Below are 18,359 nucleotides of genomic sequence, written 5' to 3'. Positions count from 1 at the left end.
CCAAAGGACACCAGTTAATTTAAGTTTGAAAGTATGTTATACATCGTAAAATTATGTCCTCAAAATATTTCGTTCCATCAAATAAGGATGTCCGATATGATGAAAAAGAAAAGCCTTTCAAAGATCTAGTTTAACAGTCCATAGAAATGTCTTTGCAGTAAAACTGGCCCACATTTTTTTTTTAAAGTTAATACAATTTTCAACATCTTTTTTTGTTGTTTTTGTTAAAGAATTAACCTTTATGACTTTAAGACTATGATTGCGGGACAGTTACACAACCTTGACATTTTTTTTCCACAATAATATCTCAGTATCAAAAAGAATTTTTATTCAAAAACTGAAAATAATCTTTATAGAAGCAGCGTATTCATGCCACTGTTAATGCATTTTTGAATATAATTTATTCAAAAATACATTTACAACTAAATTCATGCAGACAATAGTCAATTAATCCGAAAGGGGGGAAAAAGGGACATCACTGACTTTAAACAATTTGCTACCAGGATGAAGTACCTGCTTACATCAGCAATACATAGACCAGTCAATTGTGCTTCTACATACAAAAATAAGACAGTCTTTACAAATATCATGTTATCCTAATTGTAACTTGTAACTAATTTTAGGTTGTGGGATGACATTTACATTTATTCATTTAGCAGGATGGATATCATTATAACACATAACAGTGTGTTCTGATGCCAAGTACTACTGATGAATATTATAGATATGCTGTTCATAAACTGACAAAATTAATTTTGCATTTGTGTGAGAAAAAACAAAACAAAAACACATGCATTCACATATTCTGCTTGTATTAAAGGAATAGTTCACACAAAAGTTAAAATTCAAATTGTTATTTTTACCATGGACCACAAAAAGAGAATTTCGAATAAATTCTTCCATATATGGTTTGGCGTCATTAACATCTTCAGCAACTTATTTGTACGAATGATTTTTGGGGCTTGAAAGATGTGGTCATTGTAAGGACTAGAATTCACCTTCTGTTTTCCATGGAAAACAACATACAAGTTTGGAAGGACATTAAGCTGAGTAAATAATGACAACATTTTCATTTGAGTAAACTATTCCTTTAAATCCTCATGCAACTGACTTTGTTTGTTTCAACTGTGAACAACTACATGAAAACGCAAAAAGCTTTACCCAAGGTTAACATAAATGTAATGTAATGATCATTAGATACTGGAAACTTTGTGCATACAAGGAAAAGATGATAAAACATATTTTGTGTCGCTCACTATTTACACAATTAAACATGCAACTATGATGATGCTCCAATACTACATGTACAAATCACAATCTGAAACATCTCAAAATCAAGAGAAACACTGGTGAAAAGCAAAGCAGCAGCCAAGCTACAACACACCTCATCTTCTGACAACTCACCTGGGGAAAACAAGATAAGGTCGTCCAAGACAAAAAGTCGATATCCCTGACTCCTTGGCTAGCGCTAAAGATATTCTGAGCAACAGATTATAAGCAAGTCAAAACACGGTTGGGGATTAGCTTCAATCAGAAACGCAGATGGTATGGTTTGTCTTTTTTTGGAAGAGATGGATTTGTTATTGTGACAGTTTGTTTGGGTGTATTTAATGCCTTTCGAATTGTCTTCACGATACAGTAAGAGAAGAATTTGAAGGTTGAGAAGAAAGTCTAGCAAATGAAACAATCCTAAACCTAGAATTCTGGGATCTACTGAAGATTATGACTGAGAATTTTGCAACAAAATTCAAATCACATCGAAATACGGCAAATGAAAAATAAATCACATAAGAAATATGAAGATTCATAATCTTCCAAAAAAGATTGGTGGTGTGTCATGCTGTTCACACTAGGAGCCTTGATGATATTTTCACATCCAGAGGTAATTATGCTCTCACAATCACGGCCCAAATCTCAGGCTTTTAGTTCAGAAAACGGCTTGTTTCACGGCAGAACCTCATCAAAAGTTGCGGGACCCAGACAGCTAAAAATTTAAAGATCAGCCACTTTCAAACCAATTGTTGAAAAGGTTTCAGGGCCATTGAGCACATTTTTAAGCAAATGAATCTTCATCTGTATACATCTTCATCTTTTTTTACAAATTGGCTATATGAAGAGGTTAAAGCGTTCTTTGAGCTCATACTTATATACTGTCATGGCCAGGAAACAGCAAAGCTTTGTTCACTGATATTCAGTATCACACAAGAGCTATTTTTCACACCACATATGATGAACAACAACACAGTAGGGCTGCACAATTAATTGAATAGATTATGATAATGGCTGACGCAACAAACGAATCATGAAGTGTCGATTACAGCATTCGCTTGAGCATTGGGGAATCTATAGGCCTGTTAGAAATCACAATCAGTTTTAATGAGCACATATTTAAGCAGTGTTTTGTTTCATTTCTATTATGAAAAAGAAAGCTGTAGAAACATCACCTGACTCTCAAAAAAAAAAAAAAAAAAAAAAGAAGTAGAGGCAAAGCGAAAAGCATCGTGACATGTTGAGCTGCTCACTTACAATATAGATCAGGGGTGGGCAACTTCGTTCCGCTGTTCTGTTGAGTTTAGCCCAACCCTTGCGTCGCTTCACCGCCATTCATGAATCCTCTCCCATGGCTTCATGGGATAGTAAAGTGTCCAGCGAATGCGCACTTCAGAATCTCGCCGGAAGTAGTAGGTCACTATGCATTTGGACATACTACTCTGTTGGCGTACTCTTTTTAACATATATAGTATTTGATTTCGGACGCAGCGTATGTCAAGAAAGCTACAAGTTGGTGAGTTTTTTTTCTTTCTTTTTTCAGGGTTGGAGCTAAACTCTGCAGGACAGTGGGCCTTCAGGACCAAAGTTGCCCATCCCTGATATACATGGTGTGAAACCTAACATACACCAGAACAAGTTTTGACACCAAAACTAGAACACTCCTGTTAAGGCTGAAATACACTACACGACTTTTCCAAAGGTATTTGCCCTGATTTGCAGTCTGGAAGAGTCGTCGATTGTTGCCGAAAGTCAGGGCCATTCTGCAGATTTTGGACATTCGTAGATGACAGATTTTGCAGAAAATCGCATAGTTAATGTTAGCTTCACACTACAATTCCATACAGTTGGAGGATGTCAAACATGTTTGATATTTTGAACCAATTTCAAAACACATTGTTTTCCTTTTTGCGAGTTTGTGTTCGAAACGTTTAGATGCAGTTTTCGTGTGTAATGTATAGTGTTTTAAAATCTGTTCAGATTTTAAAAATCCTTTAATAATAATAATAATAATAGATGTAGTGAGAATTGCATTATTTACAAGGAATGTAATATTTTAAAATTAACACTGTTAATTGGAATAAATAACTGCCATTAAAATACCAAGCGATAAAATAGACAAAATATGAACTTTTTCATAATGGTGCAGCCCTACAAAACAGAGTGCATGAGTTAGTGTCTTTCAACCAGGAGTTAATAAGACAAGGGACTGGCAACATGCACAACCCCCCCTTAAAAATGTCCATCCTGGTCTCTGAGTGATCGTGCCCAAACTCAACTACAGAGTAGCACTAACACATGCAAGGGCACATTTTGTTGGCCTTTGTAAGTAATTAAACACAGCATGCTTGTAGGCATTTGGGACTGGGTCATTGGTTGCCCGTGATTCACTGTAGAAAGAGCCAAACTGAAGTATATCAAATGATCATCCTAAAATGTGACTGAAGTTAAGCTGACAGTTACAAGTCCCGTTCCCAAATGAGCAGTGTAGGGGCTCCGGCTAATCTACGAAGGGGGAGGCCTTTTACTTACGTCGACAGGGACCAGGAGGCTTCTGCCCAGATGCTGGTTAAAAGAGAGGCACCAGGCTTCAGTGTACCCATTCATGTTGGGAACATACTTCTTTACTGTCTCATCATTCAGTCTGAGCCAGACACCATCATCATTGTGGATCTATGGGAAACAAGCAACAGAGCGGAGCCATGCCCTCCTGTAACTGCTAACACGCCCCTCGCATGAGCCTCTGAGGCTGCAGAACCAATTGCGTAAATGCGCGACACCAACCAGTTGGATTTACAGTGGCTGTCCAGTTGTGTTGAGAGAAAATGAGATGCATCATCTACAGAATTTTTATATGCATGTAGGGCCTGACAGCAAGGAACAACAGGCCCTTTCACGTGACTTATGTGGGGGCTTCAAGACACTGCTCAGCGCAAGCGTTAAGCGCCACTTTGAGCATGTGAAAAGCGCTGCCATGTCATCGAAGGGTAATTCTACGGGTTTGCCAATTAGCAAGTTAGCAAGAAAGCAGGGAGTTAACACTACCACTCAAAAGTTTGGACATATGTTTGTATATATTTATTTAATTAAATTAAATACACTTCTATATCCACTTGCTTTGCCTTTACTATCCCGTCCCACTCATACATTAAAAACATTTTTTTTTTAGTTTTTGCAAAGCAATTAATCAGAAAAACTAATTTTGAGCATTACACAGTTCTTTTGATTTGATACTATAATTGATAAATAATAAAATACTGTTCAAATGTTTGGGGCAAGATACTGTTTTCTATAATTAATACTTTTATTCAGTAAGAATGTATTAAACTGATCAAAATTCAATTTCAAATAAATGTTGTTGCTTTTTAACTTTACATTCAAAGAATCCTGAAGTTATTTCCCCCCACAAATATATTAAGCAGCATTTTCAACATTAATAATGATGAAAATGGTTTCTTTAGCATCAAATCAGCATATTAGAATGATTTCTGAAGGATCATGTGACACTGAAGACTGGAGTAATTATACTGAAATTCAGCTTTACCATCACAGGAATTATTTACATTTGTAATTTCATATAGTAATACTATTTGACAATTTTACTGTTCGATTTTACTCAAATAAAATCCAACCTTGGTGAGAATAGGAGACTTATTTCGTAAACAAAGAAAATCTTATGCACCAAACTTTTGAACAGCAGGGTATAGAAATGTACAAATAACAGATTGACATAACATAATTAAAAAATTATTAAGTTGATAAAGTAATAAGTAAAGTAATCTATGAAATGAAATATAAATTCAGTCAAGTGTGTCCAAAATGTTGACTGGTAGGTTTTTATTTATTTTATATACTATATACAGTTTGACCTGTCATGCAAAAGTCATGCAATTTTTCTAATTAAGTGTGCTTTGAAACGGCAAATGGGTGAGCAAAACATTACAAGGTTGACACTTATCTCCATAGAGATCAATGCACTGGCGGTTCATGTGAAAGGGCCTTTAGAGCAACCGACAGCATTGCGGATGTGAGGTTGGGTCTTATAGGAGTATCAGTGATTGGCATGCAGTGATGGACTGGGATAGATAGCTCTTATATGAGCTTTAACTACAGCCTCAAAGTCTCCTGCATGTAAATGAAGCAAAGGATAGGCACACAAAAAAACCCCGCTTCTGACCAAATCATAAGTAAATTAGAAAGCTCAGAAAGATGCAGAAATTGTTTTAAAAGCCTTTTTGTTTTAAAACAGAAATTAATTGAATTAATTAATCATTCATAATTGTGTTCTCTGATTAAAGGAAGAGAAAACAGAAAAGGACTTAAATACAGAACATTTTGGCCCTATTCTAGAGTGGTTTACCTCATCAATGAATGTGATGGTGCCATTGACTTGGACTATGCCTATTTGTTCGCTCTGCAGAGAAGGGTGACTACGCACGCGCAGCCCTGCGCTGTCCTTGGCCACAAATTTGCGCACCTGAGAGAAGCAGAGGGGGAGAGACAGAGACTGTAAGACAGATGAGAAGTTGGCAGGAAGCTGCAGTGAGAGAGTAAGGGTTCACAGCACAAGAACAGAAGAGAACAGAACCCGCACATCCTATCAGACGAGGGAAACGTCAGTCCATCCAATGAGGTGTGAGAAACTCAGCAGAAAAAAGCATGAAAGACACTTGATTTTGCGCAGTTGTGTTGCTTGTTTCCCAGTTCAATACACAGTAAAGAAATACACGGCGAAGAAATATAGTGACACCGCACTCGCAAATACATAGCACTGATACCGCACAGCTATTTACACACCAAAGTTTCTAGCCGTCTTTATAAAGAAAAAGAAAAACAACGTTTAGTCCATGTGGTCCCTCAAGTAATATGAGCTCATAAAAGGTGTGTGTAATAATTATAAAACAATTATACTTGAATTTTAGCTTGTCAAGCCGCAGGACATCAACTTCCAGAAAGTATTTAACGTCATAAATAATATTCATAAAAAAAGCTGTAATCGTATACTATCTGCTTTAGTGTAAAACATTTTCGGACACCATTTCCAAAGAATGACACTCCAGTTGTGAACATTAACACTACCATTCAAAAGTTTGGGGTCAAAACGTTTTTTTTTTTTTTTTTGTATGAAAAGTGAGGGTGCTTTCACACATGTGAACTCTGGAACGGATCGCTGCTGATATGCTATTGATGATGTATGATTCGATAAAACTGTGTTTGTGTGTGTTCTCTCTCACTTTCCTGACAAGCGCACTGAAGCGGAGAGAATGTATATCTCATTTCTGCTCGCCTTCAGCACAAATGGACTCCCGCGTTTCTTAGAACATATTTACAGTACATTCGCAGCAGACAGACGCAAGTGCTGTTATGTGCTGACGCTTTGGAAGCAAAACCAAAGGATCAAAAAAAGTGATGTGAACAACTCTATCCATTATGGCGCTTTGTCCTTCATAGCCATTGCCTAGCAACATGGGTACGTTGATGAAAGTTGATGACGTAAGCGTACCGTGGTTTGGACCCAAATAATATAATGTGAATAGAGACCAGCGGGGGAAGGGGGGAAGCAATCAAACTCTGGTTTGGACCAAGCAATCAAACCTAGTGTGAAAGCACCCTAATACTTTTTCCCAGCAAGGCCACAATAAATTCATCAAAAGTGACAGTAAAGACATTTATAATGTTTCAAATAAATGTTCTATTCGATTGAACTTTCTACTCATCAAGAAAAAAAAATCCTGGTTTCCACAAAAATATTAAGCAGCACAACTGTTTCTAACATTGACAATAATAAGAAATATTTCTTGAGCACCAAATCAGAATATTAAAATGATTTCTGAAGGATCATGTGACATTTTACTGTATTTTTGATCAAATAAATGCAGCTTTGGTGAGCGTAAGAGACATCTTTCAAAAACATTAAATAAATGTATTACCGACCCCAAATTTTTGAACGTTAGGTTAACCTGGACCGGATACATCTGGCCGAGTAGCACCTCTTTAACTCCTTAACTCGGAAACTCACCTTGCTAGGTTGAGGTTCAGCTTTGGGTTTGACCATCTGTGTGCCAGGAGGGATCATTCCTTTGGGTGGGTCTTTGACCTCGACCTCCAGACCAGCATCTGAGCAAATATTATTCAGTCAAAAAACTCAAGACTCATGCGCTCTATAATATCAACCCCCAGTTTAGTCCCAGACTAAAATGCATGCTTGAGCAGTTTTAACTGAAAGCAATTTGCACTGACATATCAGTGCAAGTTTATAAAATATACTTAAATGCCCTAATTGAACTAAGGCCTAATCCTGGCTTAAACTAAGTCCTGTCTGTGAAACCAGGCCCAAGAGTTAAACACAAACCACAGGTATTTATGTATGAGGACTATAGTACAGAGCCCCTAAAGCAGGGTTCACCAATCTCGGTCCTGGCGGGCCGCTGTCCTGCAGAGTTTAGCTCCAACCCCAATTGAACACACCTAAACCAGCTAATCAAGGTTTCAATAGGCATACTAGAAACTTTCAAACAGGTGTGTTGGAGCTGGTTGGAGCTAAACTCTGCAGGACAGCGGCCCTCCAGGACCGAGATTGGTGAACCCTGCCCTAAAGATGAGAGGGGAAAATAATGTCAATGCTTTTGCATTACCGCGAGAAACGACACAAAGTGTCTTGCGGGAAACTTTAAGAACGCAAACGAATTTTGCATTGACATAATCTGTCCCCCCCCATCTTGCATTTGCTCTATAAATCATATTTTATCATGTAAACACAATTTTTTTACATTTTATGGGGGTAAAATGCTGATAATGAAAATCTATTTGAGCACTAGCAACATACACAATCCACTTTGGACACTTAAATATTTCTACAACAAAGTGCTCTAATACAAAGCTTTAATAAAAACTAAAATCCAGTTACCGATCTCAATGCCATCGATGGTCACATGAATGGTGTAAAGTCCAACAGCACCAGGGGTCCAGTTAGCGCTGTATGTTCCGTCTGTGTTGGCCCGGATAAGCATGTTCTCACTGGGCCTGAGTAAGAAGCAGACAAACCGAACCTGAAACCTGTTCTTACATTTGAATGTTGACTGTAATATGAATATGACAGGTAGGTCTTTTAACCTCTTTGGTGTCGGCGAGGCAAAGCGAAGCTCTTCAAAGGAATAATTTTCATATGCCTGGACAAAAAAGACAGTAAGTGACAATGTAAGAAAAACATTGGCAGGAAAATCTAATTGCAATGAGACAAATTTTTGAAGTCATTATGAAATTAAAATGAACCTCTCTATATTTTGTAAGTGTATTAATCTTACTGTGAACGATTCATCCGACGTATGTGTTTTGTTTTAATTTTTTTATAATATATTAAAAAATGTCATAACTGGATCTTTCAGCGAAAGGACAGACTTCTCTTCTCTCCACTTAAAGTGTTTTTTTGAACTTGGATGCATGTAAACCTGTTGGAGACCTTCAAAACTAAATTAGGAGCCTTTAAAATAGCATAACAGGGGCACTTTAATTATATCACAATCTTTGCGATTTGATAATCACACCAGACGATATTGTGATTTCAGTTTTATTTTGACTAATTGGGCAGCCCTAGTCCAAATAATTTTTGAGTCGACTATAATTATCAAGTCAATAGATGAGAGGAACCTTCATCATGGTGATGGCGATATAACGTGCTTCTTTGATGATCATGGGTTCGTATGTCGCCTCCAGTTTGGGTGCTGGGTGGCCACCAAAGGTGAGATCAGTTCCTGATGCAGAATTAGCGGAGCTGCCTGGCAAACGCTGCAGTTTCTTCATGTTCTCCTGCTGGATGGACTTTTTCTGAGAGACAGGAACAGCCTTGACTTCAACCTACAACACAGATCAGAGACGATTAGATGTGCCAGTTTCATAACACACCGTTTGATTCAAAAAGATGCTAACCTTCATGTTTGGCACATGCACAACATCTCCATATTGGTCCTTGGTCTGCACCACAACAGTAGTGGGCCAGCCACAGCGGATGTCGTCTTTGTTCAGAATGAGTGAGGTCTTCTGAGGGTCTGCGTAGGAGTCTGGCTGAAGCCACCTGGGAACGTAGAATGGTAAAGATGCTTGGATGAGGGCCTCAAGATATCAAAAGACCCATAAAGAATAAAGGGAGCTGTAAAATGTTTGATACAGACCTGGCGAGCCGCCCACCGCTGGAGTTCTGCACGCAGGTAATGAAGTCCTCTAGAAACGAGTGTTCGTTAGTCTGCAAATGCAGTGGCAGGTTCCCCTCCAGTGCCTCTAGGATGGTGGGAGAGTGAGTGAGGGCCAGTCCCTTTCCCAGGAGCCCTGAGTGGGATTTACACACCTGCTCAACACAAACACACGATCAGAGCACATTCTGATGATGTGCGGCACTTACACACAATAAAACTATTTTTAATTTAGTACCTGGAGTGAGGCTTCCTCTAAAATCTCCAAATCTTCTTCTAGTTCATTCCCTGTAGGATGGTAAATAATCCATACAATCAGATAAAAAAGACAAAGGAAGTTCTAATGATTTTATCAGTGCCAATAAAAAAAAAAGACTAACTTTGTTAAGACTTTTTAACAAGTATCAATATAACAAAACACAAAATTGCTGTTAAAATGTCAAATTGTATTATGCCTTACAGTAAGCGGAGGTAATAATCAAACACACACTGTAGCTTTAAAAATGTGGGTTAATTCTGATGAAGCAGTTCATTCAGAAGGTTCACATAAATGAACTAATTGAAAAATAAGCTAAATATTGAGTTGTTACAATTCTTATTATCAATGTTGAAAACAATTGTGGAAACCACTTTTTTCAGGATTCTTTGATGAATAGAAAGTTCAAAATTTGGAATGGTAGTGTATGTTTTAAAAAGGTATTTAAAATGATATTGCCCTTTAAGTATAACCCACTGTAATTAGTAGGGCTGTAATCTCCCAGTCGATTAGTTGATTATTTGGTCGATACGTTCTGGCTCGACAAAAATTCTGATTAGTTGCGTTCATTTCATTAGTTTTGCCGCGTTCATTTCATCAGGTGGAAAGCACTAATTGCTAATGGGGGTATTTTCAGAGCACCCCTGTTTCACAGGTAACAGTCTGTCTTCAGAACACCCCCCTTGTTTTCACTTCTTTTGGATTAGCCCAACCCACTGGAGAAGAGAGACAGATTGAAGAAAGTAGGCTACTAGAAGGTTTGCTGAATATTATTTATTTAATTGTGAGAGTGTTTAATTCATAGTCAGTCAGTCCTCTTCTACCATGTCAACAAAGACATCGGCAGTGTGGCAGCATTTTTTTTTAAAGTTAATAATCTATTCGTGTCTCAGCCGCGAAGCTGAGCTCCACAGAGCGGCTGAAATGATAGTGTCTGTCAGTTATTATAATACATATGACAAAAACAATTGTCTAAATTATGTTGCATATTCCTCAAAAGTTCTTGAGATGATGATATCACTAGTTGACAACATAGTACTATTTTCAGAAATCATAGGCTATGATATTGCGCAGGTGCACGTGATGCAACGCTGCAGAGCCGACAGAGTCGTGTGTCAGACTCATTTCAGTGCAAAATAATTAGGTCAAAAACGATTTAATATACTGCAAATAGCCTACTAGTTTTTTATGTTTATTTATAATTCATTTAGGCGGACAACAAGGCTTCCAAGTACTGCGCACAGTGCGTAGATAATTAATTTAACGTTTTTTTTTCCTAACGTAATTTTTAGTAGATTTTTAGTCGAAAATTTCAGGACTTCAGTCGACCAAGATTTTCTTTGGTTGATTACAGCCCTAGTAATTAGCGACTTCAGATTATGCTTTTAACTGCACGGCACATTCCAGTTTTTATGCATCTCCTCCAACACCAGCAAGCAGCAGTCATTCTTACCTATTGGTAGGGCAAGATCCTTTTTCATGAGTGCAGCTGCACACATGCTCCCTAAATAGGCCAATTCCTTCTCCAGCTGAATAATTCCCTGAAACCACAGCAACATGACAAATATCTCAAATACATGTGAGATATGAATCACTAATCCTTTCTCTGGTCCAAAGCAATGCATAACTGAGATACTAGCAGTGGTAGACGTAAAATTATTTTTATTTAGGATGTCCAAGCTGAAATGGTTCTCACCCACAGTTTAATAAACATGCTTCTAGGGCTCTGGGTATTGACACAAATTTCATGATTCGATTTGATTTCCATTCATAAGCTTGCGATTCGATTCAATGCTGATTCCGATTAATTTGGATATATATCAGAGGTACAGTACTAATACTGAACTAATAATGTTTGTAAACTATAAACTATAATATTAATGTTTTAAATGAACAACTGATGTGTATACAAACATTTAATTTGCACATAAATTAGATTTTATAATAATAACTTTTAATGACAATGTTTCTACTCCAATACGTTTTTTGAAATATAAACAATTAAATAGTGGCTGTCATAAAAACAGATTTATTCAAACATGCAATAAATATTGAAGAACGGGGTAAGAAAAAATATAATGAATATGTAATGTAAATGCTCCTTTTTAGTGTTCATTTCATTCAATGGCGTTCCTGAGGTAAATGTAATGTTATGTGTCATTGTTAACCAAGCTTATTTACTGATGTCTTTCTGCCTTTGAAACTGTGACATGATACATATCAGTAAGTTGTATCTTTCAGCATACCTGCTGATGTTCATTCCTGTTTATTTTGTGCTAGTTAACAAGAAATAAAGCTGAAGAGTTGATCGGTTCATGTGCGCTCCGCACTGTTGCTTCGCTTGAACTGAGGCACGACAGCGATCCGTCACGCCATGACATAGCGCTAAAACTGTATGTATTGCTTGAATTTCAAATTAAAATGCAGAAAATATGAAAACTCAGACTTTGTTCCATATCAGAAGAAACAGAACACTAAGCTTATTGTGATTTTTGCAATGGGAGACATGCTGCAAATAATATTTAGTCAAGTTTTGTTCACACATCAAGAGAAAACAGCATAGACTAAAATATAGATTCATGGGATTTAAGTATTCATATTGGTTAATCATAATGAGAACCGATTGAAATCGAGAAATCAATATGTTCAACCCAACCCTATATGCTTGTTTGAACCACAGAGCTGTTCATGTTTAATATTTAATATGTTCTAAATATTGCTATAAATGTTGAGATTGCAAATTATTATGTGTGCATGGACAATTGTTTTACAAGCGAGATAAAATGGGCTCCTCGAACATTTCATGCATTGTGCTCAGGTTAAAGACACCCATATTGTTTGGCAAGGAGAAATTTCATACCTCATCAACACCAGGGTTAAACTCATAACCGACAGCTACACATTTGAATCCGTAGAAACAGGCTTTCTCATCTTTCACGTAATCTGATGCAGTTTCCAAGGAGAAGTGGGCTTCATTACCTTACATTAGGGAATGGAAATGAGTTAATGACTGAGCCAGTGAAGCATAACTCATTTTGAATAATAATAAAATGGCAGCTGCCCATATAATCACAGTCCTCATAGAGATAATATTCTGTAAACAACCGCACAATCTTCCTGTTGAGATTTGGTGTTTATAAACCCTCCGTGGGACCGCATATAAAAGATTTATCTGTTAACAGCGTAACAACTCTTACTCAAGGGCCTGGAAGTGGTGTTAAGTTAACATCTCAATAAATGTCTTTTTAATTACTAAAGATCAACAACAAATACTGTCAACAGCACCTTAATCAGCATGAAGGTATAAAGTAAACATTTCTAAAGCTTGGTGGACAGGGACATCACCGTTACCTGGCAGCACCAAGACAGAGGTGGGCCAGCCATTGGAGCCAGAGAACTTCTTGAGCTCGGTCCAGCTGTTGATGGTCTCGTGAGCCAGGGCTTTGGAGCCGAGCCCAGAGTAGTGCATCGATCGACTGGGGATCAGGAGACGGAGGACATCTTCTGGCTGCGCCGTACCACACTGAGGATCAAACTCCACGGTTATCCAGCGAACACAGTCTGGGAAGGAAACCTGAAATCCAGAGCATGGAAATGTGATCAAGTGCTCTTATGAAAGAACACTAGTCATACTGCATCTCAATTTGTAACAAGAAAAATATTTTTTTTTTTAAAGGCAAGCTCTGAACGAACATTTTTTGGTCCTATGCCTTCAACAGATGATATATATTTATAAAAATACATTTAGACCGCTTAACATAGTGATTGCTATCAGGATATGGACCTCAAACTCAAAGCACACGCAAAGATGAGTTTGTGTAAAGCAGCATTTACTGTGAACCGAGCTGCTCTGAGACACTGAAAAAAAACTGATCATGAGCTGTACTCCAAAACATACAGTGCATATATTTCTTTAATTAAATTGAAGTCATTGCGATTTTACTTTTATTTTGATTAATCGTTCAGCCCTACATTAATGTCACATCCTGTAAGCAGTTTCTAAAGTGTTATGAGTGTTTCCTAGAGCATTGCTACAGTGGTTTAAGTGTTTGCAGACAGTTGCAATGACTTCCCTCATTTTGCTGAACATCAGGAAGTGATCACTAATGTTGTACCTTGTACTGGGTAACACCAGCCTGCTTGTAGGGGTGATCGCTCTCTATGACAGCATAATGATTAGAGGTGGTGCAAGCTGATAGGCCCTGCTCCGGCTGGTTCCCAGTGGTGCTGTCTGTGGATTGGTTAGGATTGAAGGCAGGTGGTGCATATTTCTGGTTCAGGGCAGAAACAGCCGGAAGAAGTTCCTGAACCAAACCAAACACCTCCACTGCAGCCTAATAGAAAATTGTGAAATTTATAACGGGCGAAGGTATCATGAGAAAAGTAAACAAGAAAGCTAACAATAGACTAGAGGAGACTGATCATTGTCACATCAATACCCAAGGTTGCCAATTCCACGAAGAAAAACTCCCTTACCTTAGGAACAGATGCAGCCACAGGACCGATGTATGCCAAAATAAGTGGAAGCAGCATCGAAAAGAGACTGCAGGAACTCAGGAGTTCAGGAATGTCTTCAACTGTAGAGACATCAGTAACATCATGAGACCAATAGTAAATAACTAATGATGCTGATCTATAAGGGTAAATCTCACAAAACAAACCTATACACACACAGTATATAGCCTATAAAGACCTATTTATGACAATTAAGCACATTTCACCCCAATTCTCATTCCATAATTTACTTTTGTTTGTTTCTAATTCCCATTATTCTTAATAATGAATCGCATGAGATTTACATTACTGTACTGAACATTACCATGATCAACAAAGACTTTTCAATTAAAATAATGTTTCATCACAGTTATGAGAACGAGATCTTTTTTGCATTAGGGCAATGATATGTCAAGTCACCTTTATTTATATAGCGCTTTTTACAATACAGATTGTTTCAAAGCAGCTTTACAGAAATAACAGGAAAATAATGCAACAAAGTTTGTTTCTAGAAGAAAATAGCTTCACAGTCCATCTTAAAGGGGTGGTTCAGGATTTTGGACATCGGACCTCATTTCCAAGTTAGCCTGGGTGTTATTTATCAGTGGAGATAGTTTTCAAAAATTTTCACCAATATTACACCAAAGGCAAATAAATTATAACGCCAGACTATCGATGTAAATGTCTGTTGAGAGAATAATGTTAGAAATCAAACTACTCTTGCATCTCAATGATCGCATTACATTTACAGGAACTAGTTTCTCAGCAGCGGCGGAATTTTACTTTGCTCCGGTTAGTACTGCACCGAAAAGTAAACACAGAACAGAAGCGGACTACAGTCGGGACGTCTAGCTAGCTAGTAGTAGTCTCGGTTGCCTAGGTAACTTAATATCACTCCGCCGCTGCTGTAGAATGTGCTAATAAATCCAGGGAACAAAGTATAACTATTGCAATGCGATGAAAGGGTAGTTTGAGTTCTAACATTATTCTCTCAACAGACATTTACATCAATAGTCTGGCGTTATAATTTATTTGCTTTTGGTGTACTGTGGAGTGGGTAAAACTGTTTTAATGGCAGGCTAGCAGTTACCGTTGACTCGCGCTAGCCTAGCACCGGCGAACTATGCAACTGGGAGGACTGGGTGAAAATTTTTGAAAACTGTCTCCACTAATAAATAACACCCAGGCTAACTTGGAAATGAGGTCCGATGTCCAAAATCCTGAACCACCCCTTTAAGTAAGTTCAGTGATGGTTCATTTTTGTTGTAAAAAAGTTATAAATTTAGTTCATTTATATATATAGCCGCTCTGGAGAAAACCATGATGTCATCGTCCAGCTCAGTTCAGTTCTCATATAATGGTTTCAATGCAGGCAGATCAATAATATTGTCGAATATTAAATTAAATGTCCCCAACTAAGCAAGCCAAAAGCCAAAGGTGAAAAAGGCGACAGTGGCAAGGAACCAAAACTCCATCGGATGAAAGAATGGAGGATAAAACCTTGGTAGAAGGCAGGCTCAGTGGGGGGGGGGGGGGGGGGGGGGGGGATGGTGGGGCAGTTCTCCTCTGGTCAATGAACGAACAGTGTATGATATGTGTATTATAATGCAAAATGTTCATGTTATGCAATATATAATTTGTTATTTCTATCATACTAAAATTATCTCAACAAATAGTGTGAGGTTGGGCTGTTTTTGTGCAACAAACGGGAAAGTATTTCGGGAAAATCTAAGAAAATGATCCTCACCGTCCACCGCAAAGGCCCTGTGGAGGAGGTCTTTGGCCGCCCGCACCACCACGCTGACTACAGAAAGAGCACGGCTGCAGTTCTTGTCCTCTTCATTGGCTTTGCTTAAGAGCTGTGATTGCAGGTCGCCATCATATTCACTCCTGTAGCAAACAATCACCGTCAACAAGATGCATCCTTAAGAAATAAGAAGGAATTTTGTTTGCAGATAAAAGAATATATAGTACGGACCTATAATAGAGAATCTGAGGGATCTGGCCTCTGGTCTGGTTGGTGCCATTGCTGCTCAGGCTGCAGGTGCTGAAGGTGAACGCGACTCCATCAGAGCATTGTACGGTTGTTATGCCTCCATCCCCATTGGCTGTGCGACTGCCATAGTTACGCAGACGGACAGCATATTTCACACTCTCCTGCAAGAGCAACAGGGTGGAAGTGAGTTTGTGCCGAAGTGAAGTTTATTCTTTGCGTGATTCATGTGTAAATTTCGCAGCACCTTCAGAGGAACAGCTTTGTCCAGACGGATCTCAGCGATGTCACTGGGGGAGTCGTCAGTGCTGTAAGTGCCTTTGACCAGTTCTAGAGACGTCCATCTGTGGGAGTGGGCGGAATCTCCAGGGTGCTCCGTCTGAGCCTGATAAAACAGGACAGATGGACAGAACAGGAACACAGAGGAAAACAACAGGGTAAGACATTGGGAGAACAACATTCACATGCTTGAACTTCAAGGAATGAGAAGATTCTTCAAAAATCCACCTTTTATGTTCCACGTAAAAAATAACAGCAAACAAGAATGGAACATGAGGATGACATTTAATAATAACATTTTAAAAAAATAATTTTTGTGTGAACTTCCTTTAAAGGAATACTTCACCCAAAAATGAAAATTACCCCATAATTGACTCACCTTCAAGCCATCCTAAGTGTATATGACCACCTTCTTACAGCCAAACACAAATGGAATTATGTTAAATAATATCCTTGCTCTTCCCAGCTTTGTAATTAGGGCTGTTGAAATTAACCGTTTCTACAATGCATCGTGATGTGGACGATGCCGCAAAAGACCATAATTGATTATAGCCTACTGACATTTCTCTGACGTCCTTCGTCGCATACGTGCTTGTCTCACTTAGTGTAAAATGGCAAAGTGAGGTGAAACACAAAAGCGAGTAATAAAAAAAGTGCACCCACTATTTTAACATTCTGTGAGTGTGTGAGTGTGCGCATGAGAGTGTGTGTGAGCATTATTGAGTATTTTTAGTGTCTACTAGTGTTTATTAGTTCTAAATGCTCCTGTTGTCTGCTGTGTTCAGACTTAATTATTGTTTGCTGTTTGCTACATTCAGGAAGTGTACTTTCTTGGAGCAGATGAAATAAAAAGGGAGTTCATATAACTGACTGCTTGTATTCATTGACAAAAATGTAGCCGTGAGGTAATATTGAAAATTGTGATATCGAATGGAATTATTGACATGATAATCGTAATCTAATTGAATCGTGAAACCAGTGACTTGTAATGGCACTGAAAAGTGGCCAACTTTTTGACGCTCCAAAAAGCGCATCCATCCATCATAAAGTAATCTATACGACTCCAGTGGGTTATAACATACAACTTTATAAACTATAATCACTGGCTTCCAGCAACAACCTTAAGCGCATTCATGAAAGAGTCAATTTCCAGCTAGAACCCCTGCCTCGGGTTTCACATGCTCCCTCTCTGCTTGTGTAATTGCACATCAATGCGGACAACAACACAGAAGTATAAACGAAAACCGACACGTAGCCTACAGAAAATGCCACTCAGAAGTATAAATCAGCCTTAAGACGTAGGTTGAGAACGCTTAGGTGAGAATAGACTCTTGCAAAAACCACACAACTCTCTTGTGAACACATGTACGGGCGCTGGATGGTTGTGCTTTTTGGAGCTTCAAAAAGTCAGCCACTATTCAATGCCATTACAAAGCTAGGAAGAGCCAGGGTATTATTTATAACTCTTGATTGTGTTCGGCTGAAAGAAGGCGGTTTGAGATTGAGTAAATTAATGGTAAATTGTAATTTTTGGGGGAACTATTACCTTAAATGGATAAAAAGATAGCTTTCGTGAGAGCCACGAAGTGATGAATAGAGGGGTATATGCGTGACGTCACCGTAGGCCGGAGTGACTGCGCCCACTGAGTGGCAAAAAGACTGAGCGGCAGCATTGGTTTTCAGAGTGAATGACGCGAAACACATTTAAAACGGGAATGAGCTTTGTGATTGACTGTATTAAAAGATTTGACAAGAAATCTGAGGTATATTTTTACAGACTTCCGAAAGCTACAGAACAGAGAAGCAGATGGATCGCAGCAATTCATAGAAACAACTGGACCCAAGCAGCGAAAGGTGGATTTGCACTTATCATTTTGTGTCA

General features: G+C 38.3%; 1 protein-coding gene across 23 annotated transcripts in view; it reads right to left on the bottom strand.

The window, feature by feature from the left end:
* mycbp2 (MYC binding protein 2) overlaps window positions 1-18,359 on the bottom strand; it is a 109,143-nt gene that overhangs the window by 28,044 nt on the left and 62,740 nt on the right. For 9 of the 23 annotated variants that reach the window (XM_079880710.1, XM_079880727.1, XM_079880731.1 and 6 more), the window contains 18 exons: window positions 16,446-16,583; window positions 16,184-16,362; window positions 15,953-16,095; window positions 14,188-14,288; window positions 13,827-14,045; window positions 13,063-13,285; window positions 12,572-12,690; window positions 11,165-11,252; window positions 9,694-9,743; window positions 9,438-9,610; window positions 9,196-9,340; window positions 8,917-9,123; window positions 8,383-8,438; window positions 8,177-8,292; window positions 7,289-7,386; window positions 5,630-5,746; window positions 3,802-3,942; window positions 1,405-1,479 (listed from right to left, as the gene is read on the bottom strand). In XM_079880710.1, the coding sequence (XP_079736836.1) occupies window positions 1,405-1,479; window positions 3,802-3,942; window positions 5,630-5,746; window positions 7,289-7,386; window positions 8,177-8,292; window positions 8,383-8,438; window positions 8,917-9,123; window positions 9,196-9,340; window positions 9,438-9,610; window positions 9,694-9,743; window positions 11,165-11,252; window positions 12,572-12,690; window positions 13,063-13,285; window positions 13,827-14,045; window positions 14,188-14,288; window positions 15,953-16,095; window positions 16,184-16,362; window positions 16,446-16,583 (2,388 nt within the window). The remainder of the gene's footprint in view (window positions 1-1,404; window positions 1,480-3,801; window positions 3,943-5,629; window positions 5,747-7,288; window positions 7,387-8,176; window positions 8,293-8,382; window positions 8,439-8,916; window positions 9,124-9,195; window positions 9,341-9,437; window positions 9,611-9,693; window positions 9,744-11,164; window positions 11,253-12,571; window positions 12,691-13,062; window positions 13,286-13,826; window positions 14,046-14,187; window positions 14,289-15,952; window positions 16,096-16,183; window positions 16,363-16,445; window positions 16,584-18,359) is intronic. The other 14 variants (XM_079880726.1, XM_079880732.1, XM_079880715.1 and 11 more) reach the window with 3 other exon arrangements.

This window comes from Squalius cephalus (genome assembly GCF_949319135.1).
Source record: "Squalius cephalus genome assembly, chromosome: 9".
Classification (NCBI taxonomy): domain Eukaryota; kingdom Metazoa; phylum Chordata; class Actinopteri; order Cypriniformes; family Leuciscidae; genus Squalius; species Squalius cephalus.
Note: the sequence above shows the minus strand (reverse complement) of the source record. Positions and strands in the feature narration are given on the sequence as shown.